General features: G+C 37.7%; 1 protein-coding gene across 2 annotated transcripts in view; it reads right to left on the bottom strand.

Moving 5' to 3' along the window:
- Positions 1-48: 48 nt before the first annotated feature.
- LITAF (lipopolysaccharide induced TNF factor) overlaps positions 49-27881 on the bottom strand; it is a 50124-nt gene continuing 22291 nt past the window's right edge. For both annotated transcript variants that reach the window (XM_027839208.1, XM_027839207.1), the window contains exons 2-4: positions 9930-10145; positions 6696-6852; positions 49-3825 (exon numbers count right to left, since the gene is read on the bottom strand). In XM_027839208.1, the coding sequence (XP_027695009.1) occupies positions 3717-3825; positions 6696-6852; positions 9930-10140 (477 nt within the window). In that variant the 5' untranslated portion in view covers positions 10141-10145 and the 3' untranslated portion in view covers positions 49-3716. The remainder of the gene's footprint in view (positions 3826-6695; positions 6853-9929; positions 10146-27881) is intronic.

Genomic DNA, 27881 nt, shown 5'->3' with positions numbered 1-27881 from the left:
TCATTTATTTTATTCCTTAGAGAGAAAAAAAATCAAGGACTCCCCAAATTATTTGTAGACATTTTATAATCACCACCTGAAGGAACAGGAACATATGCTTAGTGGCAGTAGAACACCTGGGGAATATAATCAGGTACTTAAGACACACAGAACTCCACAAGGCAGGATCAATGCATATTTATGAAAAAGGCAGTTTTCAATGTCAGCATAAGGAGCTCCAAAAATACGATGATCCATGATCTGTTAGTTACTGTTACATGGTGAAAAGATGCATTTCTTTAACTAGGCAAGTGGGCCCCAACATCTGGCTATCTGAGCCCCAACATCTGGATGTCCAGCAGCGTCCTCTTTATTCCCATCTTTGTGCTTCCATGAGACAGGACCAATACATGTTTCATGCATGTCCTGAACCATGTCTGCTACAGATTGAGTGCTTAATAAATGCCTGACAAAATTTTAGAACCATCTTTCTAAGAACTTTACAAAAACACAGGAACTAAGCAAAGTTCTTCCTCTAAGGGCACAAAAGGATTAGGTGAATGAATAAAGCAAGAATAATATGTCAGTATCTAGATGACATTTTTAAATTCTCCAAAAACCTTGAATGCTTTTTCTCTAAAAAAAAAAATTACTTAAAAAAATTTGTAATATTCTCTTTCATATATAACCTTAGATGTGACTTTCAATTCATTCATCATTTTCCTACCTACAACAAAAACCTAACCAGAGGTGACAACTTTTAGACATTTCTATTAATACAAACAGGGATATAACTTTAGTAGAATTCAAAACGCAAACTTCTTTGTAAATAATATGCACATGTTGAGTTTCATTTGTAATATTCACACAGTGAAGGAGATTTCAGTCCACTAAATTGTAGCTATATTTTAACCCTTCGTACAACAAGCTGTCTCTGAAAAGAGGACTACAGTATAGCAAGAAAATAGCTTTTCTAAATGGCTCTGTAACAAACTGAAGAGTGTATATGTTCAGGATGCTAACTCAAAAGGTCCCTGTTGTTATGGGATTGATTTTCCACTGGCAAATGCCATAAGGATATAATGTGACTGCAAGGATATAATGTGAGTGGTTACAGTAAAAATTGAACGCTTTGCATGGAAAATGAATGAGATGCAAATAGATACCTATGTAATAATTTTTAAAATACTACAACTATGCAACTTTGTATAGGCATACTGGTACTTTTGGCTTGAAATGAACTAAAGTCTTTTGTTACGGTACAAGTTTATTTAAAATTCTTTATACTGTTAAATTTACTGCCTGCAAATTACCTCACCCAAGTACATCTGAACATATGAAAAATTAATAAATATGAATTTTGCACAAGATAATGGAATGTCCTAAAATGCGCCCGATTTTATTTTTTAATTACATACATTATACATTTTGCCATCTACAAAGTGCATTTTCATGCACAATGCAAAGTGCCTGCATTACAGAATTTGCATATATTAATTTCAACAATAGCCTGAGACCATTTTACATACCACTTGAACAAAACAGCTAGAAACACACCATCTTGAGTTCCATACAACAAAGGAAGAATTCTAAACACACCTGGTATTAGTAAGCAGTGATTTTTAAGAACATAAATTATAAATTTTTCAATGACAACATACGCTGCATCAAGATGATGTTCCTTAATTTCTTGAACCCTTCCATATGACTATATACTTAGGTAAAAGCAAATGAATGATTAAGAATGTACAGGTATACCTGATAGATATGCTATCTTCCTCCTGGCACCAACAAAGGCCTCAGTTAATCATCAAATAAACCATATTTTGTTGCAAGTATAATCATACTTTTCTTCCATTTTCTGTAATATAAGAGCTCTAGTTTGAGTTTTGCTGCCATTGAGATAAAATACAGGTTCAAATAAGCAGATCTGATTCACTGAGCATGTGCATCTTATAATCATTTATCTTGACTTTAAAGGTATACTGTCGGAGATTAGGTTAGTCTATCACTAAATATATTCTATCACCATGTGGCTAATAAAGAGTTGGAGTTTTTTGTGTTGGGCTTTTTTTTTTCTTTTTTTGAAGTAACAGCTGCAATATAATATGAAACCTTTCCTAAACCCACAAGGAGCCTTTTGTAAAATGTTCACCAAGTAAATCAAAGACTTAATAAAGGTCAAAGCACTGTAAATAAAAGCCAAAGCACTTCAAGAGAGCAGTATACCTTTCAACAACCTTACTTTGGAAACAAGATGGGGTTTTACCCACACTTGAAGAGAATAAGCCACCCTAATTATCAGTACTATTACTATTACAAATTTTAACCAATGAATGGCTTTCATCCAATATTTTAAGGCTGATTTTTAGACATATCATCTAGATATTTCCTTTGCTTTCACTGAATACTGAATGAGGGAATCTTGAAACCAGAGTCCTGTTTGTATGTTGATTCCAAACACAACACAGTTCTTAACCAACAGGGCTCTCAGCTGGATAAATGAGTCTTAACAGTCATGTCTTACAATGTGTTGAAATGAATTTGATTTGTGAAAATAAGAGCAAATTCATGACTCCTCTGAAGTAGGTCAGGTTCACAAGGTTTCCTACAATATGCAAGCTTTTGGCATAGAGGTTCCAAAAATAAGATCTACCTACAAATCAAAGCCATGGTTTCACATATTTTATTTAAAAAAAACCAGAATCCAACAGTTTTTAATTTTTTAATTATTATTATTGCAGAGTTGTTGAGAGCTGCAGTGAGCCAAATTAAAGGCAGTAGGGTTTTGTTTTTGATTTGTGTATTTGTTTTTAAGAAAAAGAGATGCCACACTGGCATATGTAAGAATGATGTCATTCATAGTTATTTAAGATAGACTGATAAGCATTTCCTTTGAAGTAATTTACAAAGATAAGTCAATCCAAAAGTAAGTTTCTTAAAAAAGAAAAAAAAAAACTCAATTGCTAAGAAAATTAATGGATCAGAGGGACCCATCCACTTCATGTGCTAAAGGTCTAGCCACTCAACTATAACTGAGGAAATAGAGAATTCTAAAGAAGAAATTCAACTTCTGACAAGCTCTCATGAACTCATAGAAATGTATCTGGTAGCAAGCACCTTATGTTAAGAATTACTAGATTACCCCCCCCCCTTTTAAAAAACAATAAAAAAGTTAAAGTGAATTTTTGTGCTCATAAAAAGTTCCTAATTAAATGGTATCTGAGACTAGCATCTCCTAAGGTCTCTAAACCAAGATTCTGCCCCATGGAAGGGCAAATTGTAGGCACTATGGATTGATTCAACCTCTTTCTGGCCAGTTCAGTCTCAAAACCAAGGCAGCCCATGACTTCTGTGTAAAGACCATCAGCAAAGGTGCTAACAGAGGAGGCAGGAGGGGCCTGCCAATCAATAATCTCCAAATGAAATCTTAAATAAGCCAGCAATCAGTCAAAGACAGGGATGACTTTGGCTCATACATAGGCAGACTACACTTAAACCAGTATTCTAGAGGTGAATGTCTCTGTAAGTCCTTTCAAGTCCTCCAAACAGCAGGTTCGTAAGTTTGGAGGTTGTTGGGGTTTGGTTTGGTTTATTTGGTTGTTTTCTCCTTTAAATGGACCACTGGAAAAATCTGACCACCAAAAAGCAGACCATCACCTGTGGTGGGCTTGGTGAAGCTTCTGAAGGACTCGAAAAGCCAGCAAACCAGCAGATTCATCACATTTGCTTTGGTCCTACAAACGCTTATAGGTACCAAGAAGAGCTTTGCAATTTGGGCAATAGTGATCAACATCCTGAAGTGCATCCACACAAAATGGAATGAAACAGCAGCCAGCTATACATCTGGAAGAAAAGAAAAGGAAAAAAAGAGTCTTGATTTACCAACCTAGGGATTCTTCCTAAACTATAATAACCTAAACTATAATAACTATATATATAATATATATTTTATATATATAAACTAAACTATAATAAACTTCCTAAACTATAATAACCAGAGACTGCCTCTATCTCAATTTCTCTTCAGAGACCTAGAATAGCAATACCTATAAAACAAAGGTTCTTAATCTTGCTTGGGTCATGGACCCCTTTAGCAGTCTAGTGAAGCCTATTGACCCCTTGAGAAGGGTCATTTTGAAAGAATAATGTTTTTAAATGCATGAATATATAGGAATACAAAAGAAATCAATTATATTGAAGCATAATTTTATACACACATACACAAAACCAAGCTCAAAGGCCTCAGGTTAAGAATTCCTGGTTAAAGAAGGGCTCAATAATGTTTTATGATATTGACAATATCTATAACAACTCTTCCTAACTCTTCCAGTTCTTCCCAACCTTTAGGCCATCTCTCTATCCATTATGTCAAACTGCCTCTTAAAATATTCTATAACTTACCCATGGACTATTACTAAAAAGAGACAAGACCTGTAAGCCAATTCAGCCTAACAAGTATTTATTAAATGCCTACTACTTACAAGGCACTGGCCTCAGGGAGCTTGCATCCTAATCATAGCCCTTACCAGAAACACTAAAATAAAACCTTGCTAACATAAGCATTTTCAAAGATGATGTTAAGTTGGACTAGAAAGAAATTGCAGCACTGTTGGGTTGGAAGAAGAACAGTCAAAAGACTTCTGTATGAGTCCATGCTCTCCTACTTTAACACCTATTTTTGAGTCTCAATTTCTTCACTTATAAAATGGGAAGAATACTTGTACTTCCTACCTGAAAGGGCTGTCATGAGACTTAAGATGAATATAATAGCAAAATACTTTATAACATTAAGAAGCTATAAATATAAGCTTATATCCATTATAGCAACTACCAATTAAGAATCATATTTCTGATTTACTGAAATAATCTAGAAAGAATCTGACCCCCCAAAAATCTTTCTTAATTAAGATTAGTTTTCACATGCATTTATCATTTTTCTTAAGGGGATAATTTAGCTAATAAACTCTTCAAAGTTAAAACTAAATATGTGGGGCCATTGTTTTGCATTTTCCTACTTTCTGAGATTAAAACAGTCTTTGATGCTGAGGCTCAAGAAGGATGTTTAGCATTTTCTTCCTAAGGAATTCAAAACATGCAACCAACAGTATAGTATGAGTGGGTAGAAGCAATAGTGGACCAGAGGCCAGGAAATGTAGTCTTAGTTTTGTGTGTGTGTGTCTGTGTCTGTGTCTGTGTGTGTGTGTGTGTGTGTGTGTGAGAGAGAGACAGACAGACAGACAGACAGACAGAAGACAGAGACAGAAAGAGAAACTGAGAGACTAAGAGAGATATTGAGAGACAAAGACAGAGACAGAAAGAGACAAGAGATAGAGAGAGACACTGAGAAACAAAGAGAGATAGAGACACCTTACGCACATTACTATGTCTCCACTTGGAGGAGGAAAGGGAATACTGTTCACATCCTTTACCTGCCTCATATATAGTGAAGAAAAATGAGCCAGTACATATGAGATTGTTTAAGGCTCTTTGAAGGAAAGGTGTAAGGATTATTCATTTACAGGAAGAAAAACTGAAACATGAGGAAGCTAAATACATGAATGGCCCAAGGTCACCCAAGTTTCACATGCAGCCAAGAATTAAGTGACGCTACTTTTCCCTGCTGTGGGGGTGGGGCAAAACTACGCCTTTTCAAAACACTCTCACAAACCAGTAATGACTATGTCTTTAAACACACTACCCTAAGTCCAGACAGATTTTATGCATCCAAGTCGACAAGAGAGAAAAAACTTGAATTAATAATAGGGCAAGACGTTTTGAAGACATTAATGTAAAAGTATTTTTAATATAAATCTATACCCCAAAACTTCCATTATGTTGAAAGACAGTGGGACATAGTAGATAACAAGCTGGCTCAGAGTCAGAAAGACCTGGGTTCCAGTCCAGCCTAGGATACCAATAGCTATGGACAAGTGAGTGGTATACCAATCTCTAATTTGAGTTGATAGAAAGAGTTTCCTCATAGGGAGTTCCCTTACACCAGGGAAATATAGATTCAGACACATACAGGATGTCCCAAAAGTTTGAAAATTCTTTTTAAAAAAAGCTTTAATAGCTTAAAATTACATTAAGACTTTTTGGACACCCTGTATATTCAAGTGGATACTGTCATTCAGGCCACAATAAAACTCCCAAAACTCCAAGGTAAAAAAAAGTCTCTAGGGCAAGAGTTCTTAAGCTTTTTTTGTGTGTGTTATGATCCCTTTGGCAGTCTCATGAAGCCTATGGACCCCTTCTCAGAATGAGGTTTTTAAATGCATAAGATTTAATACAAAGCACTACAAAAGAAACCAATTATTTTGAAATAATTATCAATATCAATATATCAAATATAGTTATCTATTTTTTAATGTCACAGATCCCAGATCAAGAACCCTTGCTCTAAAGATAACACTTAGCATAACAGAAAACTACTTGTTTTGCAATGCTTGTTTGCAAATGTAGTCGAATAATTTTACCATGAGAGCAAAAGAAATTATGCAGTCCAGATTTCCTGATTATTTCACATCTGAAGAAGAACAAATGTGATATACATATATATAACAGGGGTGACCAGGACAGCCCCAAATAAACATGTCCCTGAACAAAGGTCCAGCTGCATGGAGGTACCCCAGTTGGGCACCTACAGGTTCTCCTGCTTGCCCCTCCCAGAATGTCAAATCATATGATAAGACACTAGAAGTTTACCAACTCACCCCAGTAAGCAAAGGCTGCCGCAAGACAGCCAAGTTAGGGCTCCTGCATTAAAAGAGAGCTTGGTCACTATCATCTTGTTACACGAGGGACAGCACATCTGGACAGGACGGTCAAAAAAGGTGACAGGCTGCTGCACATACACAGTCTGAACTGCAACTGATTAGAAAGAGAGAACAATACGTTTTAGGTGATCGTTATTAAAATTAATAGCTTAATTTGTTTGCCGTTCATGTTAAAAAACAGTATGTCACACCACTATCTTGTTTAATTCTCAGCAAGTCTATGAGATAGGTGGGGCAAATACTATTATTACTCCCATTTTGGACATAAGGAAGCTTGACTGAAAAGGATAAAGTTACTTGCCATGTGGTCAGAAGCCACTCAAATTCAGGTCCTTTGACTCCTACAACTGCTCATGTAATACATAGTGAAAAAAGTGGATGAATCATCAAAATAATAGTCACAGCATCACAGACCAAGAGCTGAAAGGGAGCTCAGAGACCATTACTCTAATCTCCTCATCTTACTGACGGGTATAATGAGACCTAGGGAGGTTAAGTGGGTTGCTGATGGTCATGTTGTCAATAAGCATTAATTAGTTTATAATAAGGTTGCTGGCCCCAGGGGACAATTCTGGATATTTAAGTGTGCATGATAAGTGGTAAAATAAAAAAAATTTAACTTTTAAGAAGCTTTATAGAAATGTAATTAATTCTTCCATTTTTTTTGCTTCTCCTATACAGTCAATAGGTAATTACTAAAAGGCAAAGTAGTGGACTAAGAAACCAACCACATTTATCAACATTTACCTAAATGATCAAGCCACAGCTCAAACACCACCAAAAAAACACTTACAGAGCACTCCGCTGCTCAGGGCACTTTGGGTATGAGTGAGGGAAAGGTGATGGGAATGTTAAAATGCTGGTAGCTTTTTCCTAAACTGGGAAGCAGGCAGAAAAGAAAAATTTACATATTCTTAGTTTTTAATCAAATAAAACTTTTAATCAAACAAAAATCTCTGAAGAAAAATTCATCTTCTCCCTTCTCCCCACTCCAAGACACCCAAACTTCTCTTTCTGGTTTCTACAGTAAATGTTTTGTATCTAACACCAGTCATTGTAAGGAAATTCCTTCTCATGATGTTGAATTGACTGGCATTTCAATATCCAATGTATGTGGTGGGGACATAGGATCACAGCACCATATGATCAGAGATTAAAAAGTGGAAAACATCTCAACAACTCCTAAAACTAAAGGATCAAAATAATAATGGAAATAAATCTCCCTTCAGGAAAGAAAAAGGAATCAGTCAAAAACTATTTAGCTTTCTTGATATTCAGGATAATAGGATAACAAATAAAGAACAAGAATGGACCTCAGATGTCTCAAGGTGATAATTTTTTTAATTTAATAAAGAGCTATTTAGCAATAATACAGGGTTTATACAATTTTGAAGTAGCACACAGAGGAAAAAAGTACACACAGGCAACAGTCGTGGCCTAAAATAACATAAAATTATTTTCCTGTCCCTTTCAAGGATGGAGTGTGGTATAGTGGTCAGAGGGCCAGCCTGGAATCAGGAAGACCTAGGTTTAGCTCATTCCTCTAAATACATACTAAGCCAAGTCACTGAAATCTCTCAGTGCCCCAAGCAATTCTCTAAAATTAAAAATTGCCAGTCTGTATCTGTGGAGGGAGTTTCCATATTGGACATTACCTACACAGGTCTGCTCCCCCTCCTCACTACCCCCTCAAAAAAAGAATTCATTTTAGCTTCAAGAGATAAAAGGAACTAGAAGGCAAGGGAGGTTAAAAATAACACAGCTAGAGGAACTGTTACTGAACTGGCTTTAATTATTAACTACTTATATACCTAAGACAGCCCAGGTGAAATGGCAGGTGCAGAAGCAAAAGAGGACAGGACCAAAGTAAATGTTGTCTGAGTGCACAGCAAGGCATACTGGTCCCCAGGGCTCCAGCTCACTCATGCCTAGGCCACAAGTGCTCCCATCCCCGTTTTTTTCTTCAGTCTCCATGGCCACATATAACCACAATGTATGGTGGCCCCTCCAACTACCATCCCCATCCTGAAAATTATGCTGGGCACACCAACAGCTGGTTGGGCCCCTGTCATGGGCTGTGAAAACAGTCTGATTCATAGTACAAAAAGAGACTCAATCTACCCTACTTCATATAGGGTAGATATAGTATATAAATACATATTTATATGAATATATAGTTATATGAATATATTTACATAAATACATAAATATATTCATATGTAAATATATTTATATAATAAATACATATTTATAAATATATCGAATATATTTATATAATAAATATATCTATAAATATATTTGTATTTATATAAATATATATGTGTAATATATAAATACAGAGTCAACAGGATACTAATGATGAATGTCTAAGTCCCAGTAACAACCCATAAGGTCAAACAAAATATCCATGGACATAACCAAAGACATCAGATTCTTTAAGGAAAGAGTTGTTTCAAATATTACAGGATAGATCATCTCTCCCCCCAAACCTTGCATATTTATTTTGTATATGTCTTATATTTACTTATCAATGAACATATTACAACGCCCTCCAGCAGAATATAAAAAAGTTCCTGAGGGCAGGCAACAGTCTTTCTTTTGTAATTGCCTGGCACATTTTGTTGTTGTTCAGTCGTGTCTAACTCTTCTCAATCTCCATTTGGGTTTGGTTTTGTTTTTTTTTTGGCAGAGATACAGGAATGGTTTGCCATTTCCTTCTTCAGCTCATTTTACAGATGAGGGAACTGAGACCGACAGGGTTAAGTGACTTGCCTGGGGTCACACAGCTAGCAAGTGTTTGAGGCCAAATTTGAACTCTGGAAAATGAGTCTCTATCCACTGCACCACTTCGATGCCTTATGTGCCTGCCTGGCACATAGCAAAGTGCTTAGTAAATTGCTTGATTGGTAGATTGGCTGATTTGATAGATTCTAGGCCTGGGCAAGTCACCTAACCCCGTTTGCCTCAGTTTCCTCATCTGTAAAATGGTCTGGAGAAGGAAATGGCCAACCACTCCAGCATCTTTGCCAAGTAAACCCCAAATGGGGTCATGAAAAGTCGAACACCCTTGAAAATGACTAACGAAAAACAAAAAAGCCTGAAGAAAGAAACCTTATAGCTAAGGGAGAAATGGAAAGGGTTTTAAACAAATAGGTTAAGTCGATCACTTACTTGCATTAGGATTTGGAACTGGCAAAGGCTGAGAATAGTATGCAGGAGGATTCATACCCTTCCCATCTGCTCCTGGCACTGCTCCTGGTACAGGCCCAGGGGGAGCAGTAGGAAAATGACTGTTGACAGCCATTGTTTCTTCATAGGAAGGAGGCGCATTTGGAGCTACTGATGCTCCTGGAACAACGTTATATGGTCCTGGAGCTGACATTTTATCTAAAATAAAATTATAGAAAGTTATTCTTCTATTCAGCAAACATTTATTTCATGCCTACTAGGTGTAAAGCTCTGTGCTAAGCATTAATTAGTCCAGTGTGACAAATTCGAGGTCTTTTCCCTTGTTTTGATACTTACTTCTCTACCTTGAAGTCTCCACCACCACCACTACACCCCACCATTTGTCTACAATTACTGCCTCATTTTCTCTCTGCCCTACTCACTTCTTAACCCCTCCATTGTAGTCTGGCTTCTGAGCTCAAGCCTCCACTGAAACTGCTATCTCCTGAGTTACTAATGGTCTCTTAATTAATTGCCAGATCCTTTTCACAGTCTTCCTGTCTCTGTTGTATCTTAGTCAGGGCTGACCACTCTTTAAAGAAAGGGCTCTTAATCTGCTATAGGTGGGAGATTTAAGGGAATGGAAGAGTAAAAAAAATTACACCATGATTTTCACTAACCTGTCACTGAAATTTAGCATTTCCTTCATTATGAATATAAGCAACAATCAGTAGTAGTATCACCAACACCTCTGACTTTGTCATCAAAAGAAATTACAGATATTTTCACATCACATTACAGTGAAAACAGATTGAATATCCAACCTGACATTCATGTTACCTTGCCAAAGACCACCCGACAGTTTAATGTGCTGATCCAAGCTAAGACTATCTTTAAACTTTAGTTTGTCTATATTTAAATATAGAGCCTTGCCATTTAATGTGTTAATAAAGAAGCACTTATTACTATACTACAATTTAAAAAATATTTTTATAACTGTATTTCAATATAATTCAGCTAGCTAGGTAATATAGCTGGATACATCACTGAGCCTGCCATCCAGAAGACCTGGGTTCAAATCTAGCCATAGACACTTACTATCAGTGTGACCCTGGGCAAGTCACTTAACCCCTGTTTTCCTCAGTTTCCTCAATAATAAAATTCGGATAATAATAGTACCTACTTCCCAATGTCGTTGTGAAGATCAAATGAGATAATAGTTGTGAAGTTTGTAGCACAGTGCCGAACGCAGAGTAGGTGCTATATAAATGTTAGTTATTATTTACCTGGTAATCCTATGTATTTCATTTTAGGCATTTAAAATCACTATTCTGAAACAAAAAGGTTTAGGACTCCCCACAGTAAAGTCTCCCAGGGGAATATTTTCTCCTCATTGAGTTTTTGTGACATTGCTCTTTCTGCGTATTTTCCTATCCAACAACTCTTCTCAGTCTCCTTTGCTGTATCTTCCCCTAGATCCCCTTCCCTTCTCTAGGTAAACCCCCAAGGCTCTGTCCTAGGGCGGAAGGTCAAACAACACTCAGTAACTTTACCAGCTCTAATTCAATTATCATCTAAGTGGATGCTTCTGAGATACAGAGATGTAACCGTCTGTCTGCTGGGCTCATGTCCCTCATCACCAGCAGCTTATCAGACACGACTAAAGACAACAATAACAACCCCCAAAATTCGGACATTTCTAGTTCTATATCCCAGAGGCATCTCAGACTCATTACCGGCCCAACAGAATTCATTCTCTCCCCCCTCCAAATTCATCCCCCTGTTCTGGCTGTCCTTATTTCTGTCGAAGGCATTCCTTTTCCTTCCCTAACCAGGTTTGCAACCTTGAAGTCATTCTTGACCCCTCACTATCCATCACCTCAAATATCCACCTACAGAGTCACCAAGTCTCCTAGATTCCACCCCAACAGCATCTCTCACATCCTTTGCTCTCTATTCACACAATCGCGATCCTGGTTCAGGCTCTCCTCACCTCTTGACTGGGATTATTGCAATAGATTCCTAATAGCTCTCCCTCTCCAATCTTACCCTATCCTCCACACCACTACTAAGTGATTTTCCCAAATCAAAGATCTTGTCATGTCACTTTCCTGCTCAATCAACTGGGAACAGGGAAAAGGATTGGATCTGTGGTTTTACTGATACAGGGGGATTCCTAGATGAGAAACACCCTCTTCTAACGCAAGTCAGCACCTCCCCTGCAGTTTACAAGCTTGAAGAGCTCCTAGAGCTCTACTGTTGCTGTTGCTGTTGCCGTTTGTTCTCAAAGAGGACCAATGACTTCAGGAGAGTGATGTCCTGACTTGCAAGTGAATTGGATTTAAGTAAGGCAGAACTATGCAGTCATCAGCCTCACTCTGTCCTCCAAAGCCTTCTGAGGGCCAGCTAGGTGGCACAGTGGGTAGGGCTGTGGCCTTGGAATCAGAAGGACCTGAGTTCAAATCTGGTCTCAGACACTTAACACTTACTAACTGTGTGACGTTAGGCAAGTCACTTAACTCCGATCGCCTCACCGAAAAACAACAACAACAACAACAAAAAAAAACAAAAAAAAAAACAAAAAAAACAAAGCCATCTGAGTCCAATGGCAAGACATAGGTCAAGATGGCTGTTGATGGCCCCAGATGCAGTGGGAGACCTTGGCTTTTTTAAGCTAAGGTCTTTCCCAGGTCCCAGTTTGTCTGAGGCAAAGCCCATTCGGTAATTCAAGGCTAGCTAAGAATTAAGGAGGGGCAACCAGGTTAGAGCACTGGCCCAGGAGTCAGGAAAATCTGAGCTCAAATCCAGCCTCAGACACTTAGTAGCTGTGTGACCCTGGGCAAGTCACTTAACCCTGATTGCCTCAAAAAAAAAAAGGTTAAAAAAAAAAAAGAATTGAGGCAAAAGACAGCCTAGTTTGCCTTCATAAAAGAGTCAATCTGGGAGAGGAAGAACTTAGAGCACTGAGATTTAATTGGCCCAGGGTGATACAGTCAGTATGTCAGAAACTAGGTCTTCTGGGCTCAGAGGCCTGCTCTCTATCCACTACACCTTAATTAACAAGTATTTATTAATTTACCTGTCCTATTCACTCACTGTTCTAAACAAAAAAAACAGCAGTTCCTTCCTTCAAAGAGCTTAAGAAAACCCCTGTGGCTCCACATATGTGTGTGTGTGTGTGTGTATACCCATACATATACATACACATATATACACATACATATACATATTAGGATCAAATACAAAATCCTCTGTTGGTCAGTTCCTGTCAATCTCTGTTTCCAGGCTTAGAATATATCATTCCTCTTCGTTCACTCCATGGTCCAAACAGGTCTTCTTACTGTTCCTCACATATGACACCCACAACTCTGTAGCCTTTACACAGTCTGTCCATGCCTGGAACACATTCCCTCTCTCTCATCTCTGGGCTTCTTAAAATCCCTACTTTCCATCAAAGCTCAGTTCTCATACCACCCACACAAGGCCTCTCCTGATCCTTAAAGCTGTTAGTGCCTTGCCCCAAAATCATGTTGTATTTTACTTTGCATATATTTGTGAGCATTCATGTTGTCATTTCACATGTATATATGTGTCATGTCACAGCGTAATGCAAATGCCCTAAGGACAACGATAAATTCATTTTTGTGTTTCCTTCCTCAGGATTAACACTGTATATCCTAGGTGCTTAATTAATACATGGTTGTTGAGTAATAATACAAGTAATTTCTGAGAATAGCTTGAGTTCAGTCTTGCCTTAGGAGATAGCTCAAATGATTATTTGATGTCCCCCTCCAGACCTGTTGATACCACCGTCATGCATTTTGCTCAATGTATATGAGAAAGCTAGATGAAGAAAATGACCCAAATTAACCAACATCTAACACAAAAGGCCAAGGGGAAATACCAACCAAAGTCTTATATAAATATCTTTTTCTTTGCTTCAGTGATAAGCCAATATTTAAACTTTCTTTAAAATATTTAGAAACTTTTAGCTACACTGAATTTCCCATTTACATTACTCCAACATCTTTAGTAAATAAAATGAAAAGGGTATAATTTTTTAAAAATCAACTTATAAAACTTTCTCAATTTTTAAAAGAATATATAAATGCATCCAGCACAGACTCTCCTTTCTGAGGAATGGGGAGAAACATATTTTCTTTTTTCAAGCAAACCAGGAGGCTAGAATTACAATTTGTAAACAGGGTGTGTTCCTGTCCAAGACTTTGTTAGCTGAACCATAAAGTAGCGTGATTAGTACACAGTACCATCCTTTGTGTGCTTTAAAAAAAAAAAAAATTGGGCAGGGCATACCTGGGTAGAAGAAATATTCAGTATCTGCCTCAAGTGGAAGTCAATAAAAGAATATGTGTGAGAGAGATTCTGTGGTCATGGGGCCCTGTTTCACTTTATATTGACACAGTGATTTTATTCTACCTTTTCTCTCATTTTCCAATATCCTGCTACCACTTTCTTGTGTGCACTAGCTGCTGGATGGGGCAAAGGGTGACATATCATATGACCATGGCTATAAGAAAGCCTTTTTAACGTCAAACCATCATCAACTTCCTATGAGATGTGAGTGGAAGGAACAGGGGTTAGATGGGGGAAAAAACACAAAAAGGGAATAAGCCAGTTAGAGGATGTTAGTCACACAGGCCATGGTCCTTAAATGAAAGAATCAAAGAATTCATTACATAGAAGTTAGCTGAAGTCTGGTTGCAGATGGCACTAACAATTCCTGCACATTTGCTTCTATCACTTCCTTTATGGTGCTTAGAAGATATTTTCTACAAAGAGAACAATGTCGTCACTGTGATTCTTTGAAGTAATTTACATCCTTGCTGAGGCATTCTTCCCCCCTCCACTTTTTTTTTTATTAGACTGTGAGTCAGAGAGATTTACTGAAGAGATTTACTCTTAACATTCAATGTTTAAAATTATAAGATTGGACAATCAGATGCTGAAGGGACAGATTGAAGGGCGAAAAAAACTTTTACAAATGCACCACCTTTACCACTGGGGAATGGCTAAATAAATTGTGACACGTGAAATGTAGTAGAATTCTACTGTGCCATTAGAAATTATGAAAATAGAGAATTAAGACATATGGGAAGCCTTTTATAAAATAATGCAGTGTAGCAGAACAAGGAAAATATAGATAATGAAAGCAACAGTGTAATATAGAGGTAGAGTCAGGAAGACCTGAATTAAAATAGCACCTCAGATACTTACTAACTGTGACCTTGGAGAAAGTCATTTAACTTCTCTGGGCCTCAGTTTCCTCATCTGTAAAATCAGGACTAAAAGACCACTAAAGTCCCGTCCAGCTTTAAATCTATGATCTTATGAAAAACAAGGGGGGGGGATTAATAACAACCAAACACTATATCATTATAATACTAAGCTTTGCTTTTGTTGAGAAACACACACACACACACATACACACACACACCCTTTTTACAAAGGTGAAGGGCAATGGATGAGGAATGTTGCATATGTACAAGGGTGAAGGACAACGGATGAGGAATGTCGCATATACACAGATGAGATGTTAATTGGTTTTGCTAAACTACTCTGTGTGCTTCTGTGTCTGAATGTATTGCCAGCAAAGAATATATTTGGAAATGATTATCAAGTTATCAATAAAAATAAGATTTTTAAATGTACCACTCATTTTAATACAAACAGATACATATCAGGATGAAAATAAATCCAGTATGCCAAAAGTTGTGAAAATATAACTTTTTCAGCTTTCCAGCTCTCTAAATGGCAATGACTTAATGTTGTCCTTATTTACATGGCTAAATGAAACATGAAGAGCTGATAGGGGAAAGATTCTCTAGATCAATTTTCAAAATCTTTACTTCATGTTACATAGATAAAGAGGATCTATCACATTTTACTGACCAACAAATTAGGACCCTATCTGCCAGAATTTTAAGATATGGTTTCTGAAGACTTTTAAAGACTAATAGTTCAGTATTTGTGTTTTTGCCATTTTCATGGGAAAGCAGGAGTTCAGAATGGCCCACACACCCTACTGGGAACTGAAACTTTGTTTTCCTGAGGAATGTAGAACTTTCTCTGCCTACAACCAGGAAAAGTTGCTTCTACTTGCACTAAAAGTCTTTATTCTGGCCTATACAAACCGATCTTTGTCCAGGAAGCCCTGTAACCAGCCTCTTTTCTCATCCCACCTGAAACCAAGTATAGTAATAACATCCACAGCTCTGCCTGTGATCTAGAGCTTCTACCATTAAAAATGGCATGAAAAGCAGGGAATCTACCACCATCAACACAACCTACCACAAAAATTTCAACAGTATACATACATGTTTATTACTTAATACAGCTAAAAGCTATGTAAGGTTTTCTGAGTTGAACAGAAATTGCAATGCAGGAGTCAAGTTTAAATTTATTATTGGCCTTTTGTTAGGATGGAAATCACTTTAAATGGAGGACATTTCTTTTTTATTAAACTATTTTATTTTCCCCCCAATTACATGTAAATAAGTAGAAGACATTTCTAAAGAAGGAATTGGACATTTTGGTCACAGACCAAAGACAGCAGGATCTCAGTCACTATAGAAACAAGAAGCTTTGAAAGTCAGGGAGATGTCTCATTCTCAAGTTGTTTGATTTTGTTATTGTTAGGCTGCCCAGAATGGCATCAAGAATGAATTGTCCATTTTAAGTAATATTTTTGGTCAGTTTCCACCCTCTTTTCACCTTTCTGCCAAAGTATGCAAAAAGCAGGAAGTTTTGTTTTCGTCATCTTGGCAGTATTATTTTATTAGCTATTTCCTATATATTCCAAAAAGCAGCTAAAGAATCTTTGAGCAAATTTAAATTGTTTGTATGTTTAAATCTGACCCTTAGCAACAGAAATAGAAAGTAAGAGAAATTCATGGTAAACAGCGCAGCATCATGCATCACAGGAAAATATAGCACTTGGTAAGAATTTCATTGAACTGCATACTAACTGGGCAGGATGGCAGTCACAGAACCTTGTTTCTAATCCTAACTCATCTTACTAACCAGCTACGTGACTTTGAGCAAATTCCCTCACTTCTCTGGGCCTCAGTTTCCATGTTTGTAACAACTGACCGAATGATTTTTAAAGGTCCCTTTTAGCTCTAAAATTATGATTCCAAAGTCTCAATGTTTAACCCGATGATAATTTTCCTAAATTTCGATTGTTATGGCAAGCAACGTATAGCTGCTTACTTGCATACAACAGATATAGTCACAGTAATATTAGTAATACTTCATTTATCCAGTACTACTGGGGAATGAGGTGTTTTGGTTGGCTATTTCCCCCTAATAACTGAAGCTAACCCACCATTTAACCTTTTTGAAATATGGTTTATTTTTCCTTTCCCTTATTATTGTTATTTTTTAAATTTTTAGGCAATTGGGGTTAAGTGACTTGCCCAGGGTCACACAGCTGGTAAGTCCCTTACCTTATTAAATAAAAGTGTGTTAAATACAATTTAACCTTTTCTTGACTTTTGGTTAATCATAATCAACTGGTCAATGTACTGTATTATGCTATGTAATACAGTAATGCCCTTAGGAGCTAACAAAAGGGGGCACAGAGCCTAGCAGCTTGTCCCTTTGTAATCTATCTCCCCAATTACCATTCTTTACTTACGGTTTGTCTCTTTAATGACATACTTTCTACTCAAACCTGAGTAGACATATTTGTAAATGGAAAGAGAGTTAGAAATTCAACATTCTATCATTATTTTTCATGTTAACTTCAGTTGTCCTTCCCATCAGGCCCACATTGAGCAGCTTGTAATCTGCTTGCTACTATAATCTAGGAAAAATTGAAGATGCCTCGTGAATACAAATTTGTAAATCAGTAGCCTTAATATTATACATAATCCTAGATCAGTAATATGTGGCCTGAAGGCGACTTTACTCTCTTACTAGGGAGTCAAGTGTGTATACTTTTGGACAGCTCTGTACCTCATTTACCAGATTTTGGGAGGGGAAGAGGTGAGACAGTTAACAAATTGTATTTCTAAGTTCAGAGTTACATTCCAATGGATAGAAATGCAAAAGTCTAATTTCTGGCCTTGCAGTATCTAGTCTCTCTCTTTCAAGACCAGTGGTTCTTCTCATATGCCACACACATAGATCAAATATGTCCTCCAATTAGTGTCTATAACTAAAATGTAAAAAAATACTGCTGTTTACTGTATTGCCTCACACTATGAAGGCATGACAAAGTTTACAACGGGCAATCTTTTTTTAAATTATTGAGTTTGTTAATGGTTACCAGATTTATAACACATTTTTAAAAGGTATATAAATGCAAGAATCAACCTCTGACTTATTTAGGCACAGATAAGAAATCACATCATCACTGTTTTGTCACTAATATCTCAAGTGGTCTTACTGTACTCTCAGCCTTGTGGGACCACATCTGAAGCACTGTTGAGAGACAACATGGTGTAATGCCCCAGACTTAAAATCAGAAGACCTGGTTCAAATACCAGCTCAGCCCCAGCTTCCTGATCAGTAAAACAAAGATAATGAGATATTATCTATCCTCAAAGGATGTTTTGGGAAAAGTACAAAGTGTTGCCAAAGTCTTAGAGCAGTCTTAATTAATTAATAATTTAATAACTTAAAACTACACTAGGACTTTGGGAACATCCTGTACTTTGTAAATTTTAAAGCACTCTACAAATGGAGGTCAATATTACGGTTGACATGTCACATTACAGTGACAAACAAATTAGAATATTCCCAGAGGAAGGCAATAGGATAGCAGGTAGATTTCAAACCTTGAAATATGAAAACTGGATAAGGAATTCTTCCCAGGTTAATATTGATCTTTTAGTTTCCAATCTTCTTGCATCTTAGCCCACCCACTTGTCACCTTTCCCTTCCCATACACTCTGTAATCCAAAGACACTGGCCTCCTTGCTACTCCAGGAACAGGACACTCCATCTCCTGACTCCAGGTTCCCCATGCTAGGAATTCTCTCCCTCCTGTTCTTTCTGACTTCCTTCAAGTCCTAGCTAAATTCCTGGTCTTTAAGAAAGAAAACCTTAACCCCAAATCACTCTGATTCTCATTTATTGGGCAACAATGGGTCCCAGGCCAAGCCCTACTAGGTCACTGTTTGGGCCCCACTGAATGGGTGTTGCCTCAGTCAAAGTGAGACCTATTAAAGACCTTAGCTTGAAAAGGCCAAAGTCCCCCACTGCATCCTGGGTCATCTTCAGTTGTCCTGATCTATATCTGGCCAGTGGACCCTGATAGCTCTAGAAGAGAAGCAAGGCTGGTGACTTTGGACAGCCCCCCCTCACTTAAATCCAATTCACTTGCATGCAGGGCATGACCTCCTTAATGTCATGGTCCTCTTTCAGAATGAAGGAAAACAATAACAGCAGCTAAATTGCTACTTCCTACAAGAAGCGTTTCTCAGTCCTCTATAATCTTAGTGCCTTCCTTCTGAGATTATGTCCAATTTACCCTGTATATATCCTATCTGTACATAATTGTTTGCATGTAGTCTTCTCCACTGGACTATGAGCACCTTGGGAGCAGGAGCTGTTTTGGCCTTTCTTTGTATCTCCTTATCAAAGTTCTGATAAATAGTAGGCACTTAATAAATGCCTGTTGACTAGATTCAACTCAGCCAACCCTACTCTGATGGAACTGTTCAATCAGTCCTGAATCCACTAGGCTGATGTACCAAACAACTTCCATCATTTCATACCATACCATAAAAACTCCATCACTCCATACTCCATACCATACCATTACACCCTCTACCATTCCATCTTGCCAGAAAGATAGCAAGAGACACTATCAAATGTTTTGTTTTTGCTGAAATCCATTTATATTATATATTTGGGAATAATTTCCATGACCTACCAGTCTATTAACCCTATTATGTTCAGAAGTTCTGCATTTAGTGTAAGGTTAGATTTGATGACCTCTAAAGTTACTTCCTATGTTAAAATCCTATTGAGTTTACCATGGTGATTTATGATCATGCAAAGTACTCCCTGCATATCCAATAATTCCATTGTTTCGAACATACCCTGGAAGCATATAAAAATTTAAAAGGGCTATCTATTCAAATATTTTTATAGCACCATTATGTATAATTACCAAAAAAGAAACATAATCTAAATGTTCACCAGTGAGGAAATTGTTTAAATAAATTGTGGCATGTTAATGTAATTGAATACTACAAAGCAATTAAATTATAAAGAATACAAAGAAACCTGGAAAGACCTTTATGAAATAAAAGTAAGAAAGAAACAGAAGATAAAGATAAAGAAGAAAAATAACTACAAGCATAAAACAGGGGGTCTTAGCTTTTTGTGTGTGTCCCAGACTTCTCTGGCAGTGAGGTGAAGCCTCTGTATCCCTTTTCAGAATAAGGTTTTAAAATGCATGAAAAAAGTACATAGGATTTCAAAGCAAACAAATTATATTGGACTACAATTATAAAAAAATATTAAGTCTAAGAACTCTCAAAACAAGGCAGATTTGCATTATCAAAATATTTATTTTTAAGTCTGGGGACTCTCAAATGGAGGCAGAATTACAAAGTGTAAAATGTTTTTTACAATGTAGTTATAGACACTAATTAAAGGATATATTTCATATATGTGTAGAACATGGGAAGAACCATTGGTTTTGAAAAGGAGGGATTATATATAGTAAGGCCACAAATTAGATTAAGAATTCCTGAAATAAAAGAAAATGAGAATAAATGAACAAAGAATTCTGATTACTCTTTCCAGGGCCTAACTGAAAAGCTATTAAGGTATTTTACGTCCTGCAATTAATTTAAATGTAAATATCTACTAAGTAAGTTTAAGTAGTCTCATATATTTGAATTGAGTTAAAACTTCAAAGACTTGGCATTTAAACCTCTCATCTTACAGGTAAGGAAATGGGGGCCCCACAGAGGGATACTCAAGCAGTAAGAAGTAGAGCTGGGATTTGAACCCTGGTCCCCTAATGTTATATCCAGCAGTCTCTCCAATGTACCCAATTAGTTGGACAGGTATTCAATATTAAGTTTTTAATAAACTCTTTTAAAAAATTTTTTTTAATTCTTTTAAAGTTTTGATTAAAAATCAAAACCTGCACTCTAAAGCATCATTACAATCAGAATTATCTTTTCTGTGGGAACTAATTTTGTCCTTGCCAGGGCAGAGGGAGCTTTAAAGTTCCACACAGGGTGATCTGCCACTGACTGGAGGAGGAACTAAGCAGAACTAGCTCATAACTACTTTCCCAATCGCACCCCAGCTGCTTTTCACCTTACTCATTCTAGGTCACTCTCTATTTTTCCCTAAACAAGAAAGAAGCTGTTGACTTCTCAATGCACCTCCAAAGCAGATGGAGAACTCTAGCAGTGAGTTGGAAACTCTGGGTTGTTTTTTTTTTGCCCTTACCCTCAAAATGAAAGAGGAATGAAGAGTACTCAATGTCAACTTCTTTAAACTATTTCACAGCTTCCCCTTCCTCTCCCTCAAAAAAAATGTTCCAGAGAGCCTTCCTTAAAGCCACCTTTGCACCTTTCTGCTGCAGAAAGGCAGATGTGTTCAATCTCTACTTCAAAACTCTTTGTCACTGAAGGCTAGGTAATTCTGGGTGACTCACTCTTCTCTAGTAAATGGAAATCCAGCTCTTACAGATCACAGAAGGTGGCCGCCTGCCAGATGCTCACAAGTTTAGAATGAAACATGGCAGATGGAAAGGGAAGCAAAGAAAGGCTGACACTGGGTGACTTATGGTGGCCCAATGGATAGAGGGGTAAACTTTGAGTCAGGAAGACCTGAGCTCAAATTGAGTCTCAGACAATTACTACATGTGGACCTTGGCCAAGTCACTCCACCTCAGTTTCCTCAACTGTAACTTGGAGAGTAATTATAGCACCTCCCTCCCAGCATTGTTGTGAGGATCAAATGAGATAATATTTGTAAAAGCATTTAGCATAGTTGCTGGCACATAGCAGGAACTACATAAATGTTTATTCCTTTACCCCTAAAACTATTCTGGAGAAAGAAATATTGTTTTGTGGCGTAATGAGTATAGATGACTATTAACATATTCTCATACCAACACTCAATAGGAGTGATTGCAGAATCTAGTTGGCATTTCTAAAGCTCAACTCAGCTTTTGGATTTCTTGGCCAAACCTGGAGAAAAGCCATCTGGTTAGTAATCTCTAATGCCTTCTAAACCTTCCACCTACAAGGGAAAAGTCAATGGGAAAACACAGAAACCTTAAAAATATCAATGGTCTGACTCATTTGGAAACCTCTGGGCTCTTCTACTTACTTATTTTTGTGACCTCAGGGAAGTCACGTAAACTCTATGAGACTGAATTCCTCATCTATAAAATGATGAAAAGCTAGACTAGTTGGCCCCTAAAGGTCCCTCCTGGTTCTAAAGCTATGATATTGAGCTCCAAGCTCAGAATAAAGGAAGAATAGTCAGGAGGCATAAGGAGCCAGAGTGTAATTACAGGACAACCTGATTAAGTCCCCTCCTTTAGAAGTCAGACTCCCCAGGACTCATCCGGTTGGGTCCTGTCCCTGAGTGGAAGGTGGCAGCCTAGTCAGTCCCCTTGGCCTGTGAGTCTTGACAAATAGAATGATTATTTTAAATATAGTTTGGAGTGGATAATGTGGTAAATACGCACGTGAAGGAAAAAAGTCCTTTGGAAAGACAGATATTTACTCCCCTAATTCACTTGTTTTGTAAGTTCTGATGTTCATAAATTAGATCATGCTAACACTTCCCTTAAGTCTGACAGGAAAGAAGCAAATCCTCAAGTTAACAGGAAATGTCCTCTGTTCTAGGACTAGAAGCATTCAAGCTAACAATGGCTGTATCATCGATGAAAGACTAGACTAAGTGAAGCCAAATGGGGAAGAGGTGCCATGATGACTGTCATAATGCACTAAGCAGAGGAAGTAAAAGAGAGAACTAAGCTAAGACCTAACACGGGGATGAGCTTTTACTGGAAGTGTTTTTAAAGTGAGAAACTAAGTACATTAAGAGAGAGAGAGAGTGTGTGTGTGTGTGTGTGTGTGTGTGTGTGTGTGTGTGTGTCTGTGTCTGTACACACATACTTTTGATGTTGTTGGGTCCTTTTTCAGTCATGTCCAACTCTTCGATGAGTCCATTTGGGATTTTCTTGGCAAAGATACTGGAGGGGTTCGCCATTTCCTTCTCCACTTCATTTTACAGATGAGGAAAACTAAGGCAAACAAGGCTAAGTGAAACTTGCCCAGGGTCACATAGCTAGTAAGTGTCTGAAGCCAGATTTGAACTCACAAAATTGAGTCTTCTTGACTCCAGGCCTGACACATTACCCACTGAGCCACCTGGCTCTGTGTGTATGTATATATGTATGTGTGTTTGTTTATACATACATATGTCTATACATACTTATACATGTGTGTGTCTTGAGTTGTTGTATGGAATATTTCCAAATCATCCGTAGTGGCACAATTGACAGATCATAAAGTCTGAAGTCAGTTAAGACCTGAGTTCAAATTAAGCCTCTGACATTTAATGTTTGGCCCTAGGCAAGTGCCTTAATTGCTGTCTGCCTCAGTTTCCTCAACAGTAAAATGGGGAGTAAAAAAAAAAAAGCACTGACCTTGCAGGGTTGTCATGAGGATCAATCAAATATTTGTAAAACGCTTAGCACAGTAGTAGGCACTTATTTTCTTCCTTCCTCCTATCCCCCAGAATTACCTCCTATTAACTTTTCATGCAGTTCGTGTTTTCTTCTATGTGTAACAGTTGCTCTACTTGATAGAATGTAGGCTTCTTGAGGGAAGGGCCAGATTATTTTTTGATTTTATATCCAGTAACTGGCCCAAAGTAGGGGCTTAATAAATAAATGTGTATTGACTAATAACGAAAAGTACTTTGTAAACCATCAGCTATTTTACTCTCCTACAATGTCTTGGTTAGCTTGTGGCAACATTTCAACTATAAGGATTTATATGTTCAATGCCAGAACTTCATCACTAAATTAGCTCCAGAATTTCAACAGGTTCACAGGTCTCTCTGTCCCCAGAAATGGCTTCATTTAATTTTCTACAAGATTCCACAGCAACAACAATTTCTTTAAATAGTGCATTCTAGGATATCCCGACTGGAGATAAAAAGTCTAGACTATGTTAGCGAGGAAACAAATAAAAAAAGAAACCAGGAAATGCAGAGGCGTTCAAAAAAATGAAGAGAGAAAAAAAAAAAAGATACAAATCACAATCCCGCAAAACCTCAAGAGCTGGTCATTTTTGGTTTTTGCTGAAAGGTCTGGGTAGTGGCTGTTTGACCTACTTTATCTATCCCTTGGTTTTGTCTTTTTTGTGTGTAACACTGTACCTACTTCTACCTCAATATATGGGAGGGGGAAAAAAAGAAAATTCAATTTTGGTCGTTTTAAAAAAAGAATAAAATTACTTTCCTGTCTGAAACTACCTGATTGGCCTCAGAAATCAAGGGTCTCTTTGTATGTAATCCATTTATGAGCCTAAACCCCTTGTTTTACAGATGAAGATACTGAGCTTCACAGAAGCTAAATGACTTGATCAAGGTCCTATTGATATGAGGGGGGAGGACGAGGCTTTGAACTCAGGTCCTCTGATTCCACTCTCATTCTGCCTTACATGGAATACAGTCTCTCCTTACCTCCTCCACATCTTAGAATCCCTGGTTCTTTCAAAACTCAGCTCATCACCTTTTACTTGAAGCTTTCCCTAATTCCCCCAGCTTCCAGGCCTTCTCTCCCTAAACTACTCTCGTTGATTTTGTATGGACTCCATATATACATATATACATGTTGTCTCCCCCACTACAATATAAACACCTCCAGGATAAGGACTATCACTTTGGTGTTTGTATTTGTGCCAATGCTTGGCTCATAGTAAGCACTTAATAAATGTTGTTTGATTGATTGTATACAAAACAATAACTATTAAGCCCTGATAACTCATGTCAAAAAAGATGAAACGTGGGGCTCATCGTGTAAAAAAAAAATGTCTTTTACACTTAAGAAATTTTCACTTGCAACAATCACTCTATAAAACACTGATAAATTTCCATGGGCACTTACCATTTTCTCCTTACCCTCCAGAAGCAAACACCATGATTCCCCCACCACCACTACCCACTTCAAACATATTTTTGATGACATTACAGGCAAAAGCATGAGGAAGATAGGAGATGCAAAGGCTCTGGTCAGTATACAAAGTACATGATCATAGCCTCTGAGAAAGATTCAAGAGAACCTCGACCCCAAATAGGCAGCAAGCAGACCACTCAGGTGTGAAACCTTCATTATGCTCTGAGGACCTTGGAGGGACGCTTCTTTTTGCAATATAACTTCCTTTTTTATGGTAATTTTTATTTTTTTTTGTTTTCAACATTTACTTACACAAGATTTTGAGTTCCAAATTTTCACCCCATCTCGCCCTTTCCCCCACCCCAAGATGGCATGCATTCTAAATACCCCTTCCCCTAGTCTGCCTTCCCTTCTATCTCTCCCCCCTTCTCTTATCCCCTTCCCTTTCAATTTTCCTGTAGGGCAGGATGGATTTCTGTACCCCATTTCCTGTATTTCTTATTCCCAGTTGCATGTGAAAACAATTTTTTTAAACATGTGTTTTTAAAACTTTGGGCTCCAAATTTTCTCCCTTCCTCCCTCCCCACCCACCCTCATTCATAAGGCAAGCAAGTAAATATAGGTTATACATGTGCAGTTATGCAAAACACTTCCATAGTAGACAGGCTGTGAAAACTAACTCTATTTCCCTTAATCCTATCCCGCCCATCCATTTATTCTATTCTTTCTTTTGACCCTGTCCCTCCTCAGAAGTATTTGCTTCTGATTACTCCCTTTTCCAATCTGCCCTTTTCTCTATAATTCCCCTACTCTCTTGTCCCCTTCCCCCCTATTTTCCTATAGGGTAAGACAGATTTCCACACCCAACTGAGTGTGCATGTTATTCCCTCCTTAAGTCAAATCCTATGAGAATAAGATTCACTCATTCCCTCACCTTCCTCTGTTTCCCCTCCACTGTAAGAGCCTTTTCTTTTCTGTCATTTTTTTTTTTTTTGGTGGGATAATTTACCCATTCTACCTCTCCCTTTCTCTTTCTCCTAGTATATTCCTTTCTCACCCCTTAATTTTATTCTCCAGATATGACCCCTTCATTTTCAACTCACCCTGTGCCCTCTATCTATCCATATCTATATATACGAACATATAATTTTTTCCCCTCCAACTACCTTAATACTGACAAAGGTCTCATGAGTTACAAATATCATCTTTCCATGCAGGAATGTAAACAGTTCAACCTTAATAAGTCTCTTATGATTTTCTCTTTCCTGTTTACCTCTTCATGTTCCACTCAAGTCTTGTATTTGAAAATCAAATTTTCTATTCAACTCTGGTCTTTTCATCAGGAATGCTTGAAAGTCCTCTATTTCACTGAATGACCATTTTTTCCCCTGCAGGATTATACTCAGTTTTGCTGGGTAGGTGATTCTTGGTTGTAATCCTATCTCCTTTGCTCTCCGGAATATTATATTCCATGCCCTGCAGTCCCTTGATATAGAAGCAACTAAATCTTGTGTTATCCTGATTGTGTTTCCACAATACTTGAATTGTTTCTTTCTGGCTGCTTGTGATATTTTCTCCTTGACCTGGGGACTCTGGAATTTGGCTACAATATTCCTAGGAGTTTTCCTTTGGGGATCTCTTTCAGGAGGAAATCAGTGGATTCTTTCAATTTCTATTTTGCCCTCTGGTTCTAAAATATCAGGACAGTTTTCCTGGATAATTTCTTGAAAGATGATGTCTAGGCTCTTTTTTTGATCATGGCTTTCAGATAGTCCCAAAATTTTTAAATTCTCTCTCCTGGATCTATTTTCCAGATTACTTGTTTTTCCAATGAGATATTTCACGTTGTTTTCAAATTTTTCATTCTTTTGGTTTTTTTTTACAGTGTCTTGATTTCTCATAAAGTCACTAGCTTCCAATTGTTCTATTCTAATTTTTAAGGAGGTATTTTTCTTCAGTAAGTTTTTGGACTTCCTTTTCTATTTGGCCAATTTTGCTTTTTAGGGCATTCTTCTCTTCATTGGCTTTTTGGACCTCTTTTGTCTTTTGGGTTAGGCTATTTTTTAAGGTATTATTTTCTTCAGTATTTTTTTGGGTCTCCTTTAGCAAGCTGTTGTCTTCTTTTTCATGATTTTCTTGCATCACTCTCAGTTTTTCCTCTACTTCTCTTACTTGCTTCTCAAAATCCCTTTTGAGCTCTTCCAAAGCCTGGGATTGATTCATATTTTTCTTGGAAGCTTTGGATGTAGGAGCTTTGGCTTTGTTGTCTTCTTCTGGTTGTATGTTTTGATCTTCTTTATCAGCAAAGTAAGATAATATAGTCTGACTCTTTTTGCACTGCTTACTCACGATCCTGGCCAATTACTTGAGTTTTAAACTCTCTGTTAAGGTAAAAGTCTGCTTCCAATGTGAAGAGTGTACTGTCCCAAGCTTCGGGGGTTTGTACAGCTGTTTTCAGGGGTACTTCTAGGGACCAGTAAACTTTCAGTTCTTCCAAGGTGGTATGATAAGGGGGGAGGTGTTTTCTCTCCACCACCACAACAAGTTCCACCGCACCAGGGTTCCTCCTCGCCCTAGGACCGCCCCTCAGAACTGTGAGCCAGATCCAAGCACCAGTAAAGCAAGAGATTCCTGCCTCAGCACCTGCAAAGAGATCCCTGCAATCCCTCTCTAATCAACCACTTGATTCCCCCTCAGTCTGTGGGATGGAAGCTCAGGAAAAAGCCGTGGCCCCCGGCATTGATCGAGACTCGCAACTGAGACCTAGCTCCTCTCTCACCGCAGTCACAGACTTTTCCCACTGACCTTCTAAGTTGTCT

This window comes from Vombatus ursinus, unplaced genomic scaffold (genome assembly GCF_900497805.2).
Source record: "Vombatus ursinus unplaced genomic scaffold, bare-nosed wombat genome assembly UNPS02014832.1, whole genome shotgun sequence".
NCBI classification, from domain to species: Eukaryota; Metazoa; Chordata; class Mammalia; order Diprotodontia; family Vombatidae; genus Vombatus; species Vombatus ursinus.
The sequence above is the reverse complement of the archived record's forward strand: the minus strand, read 5'-3'. Positions and strand labels throughout refer to the sequence as shown.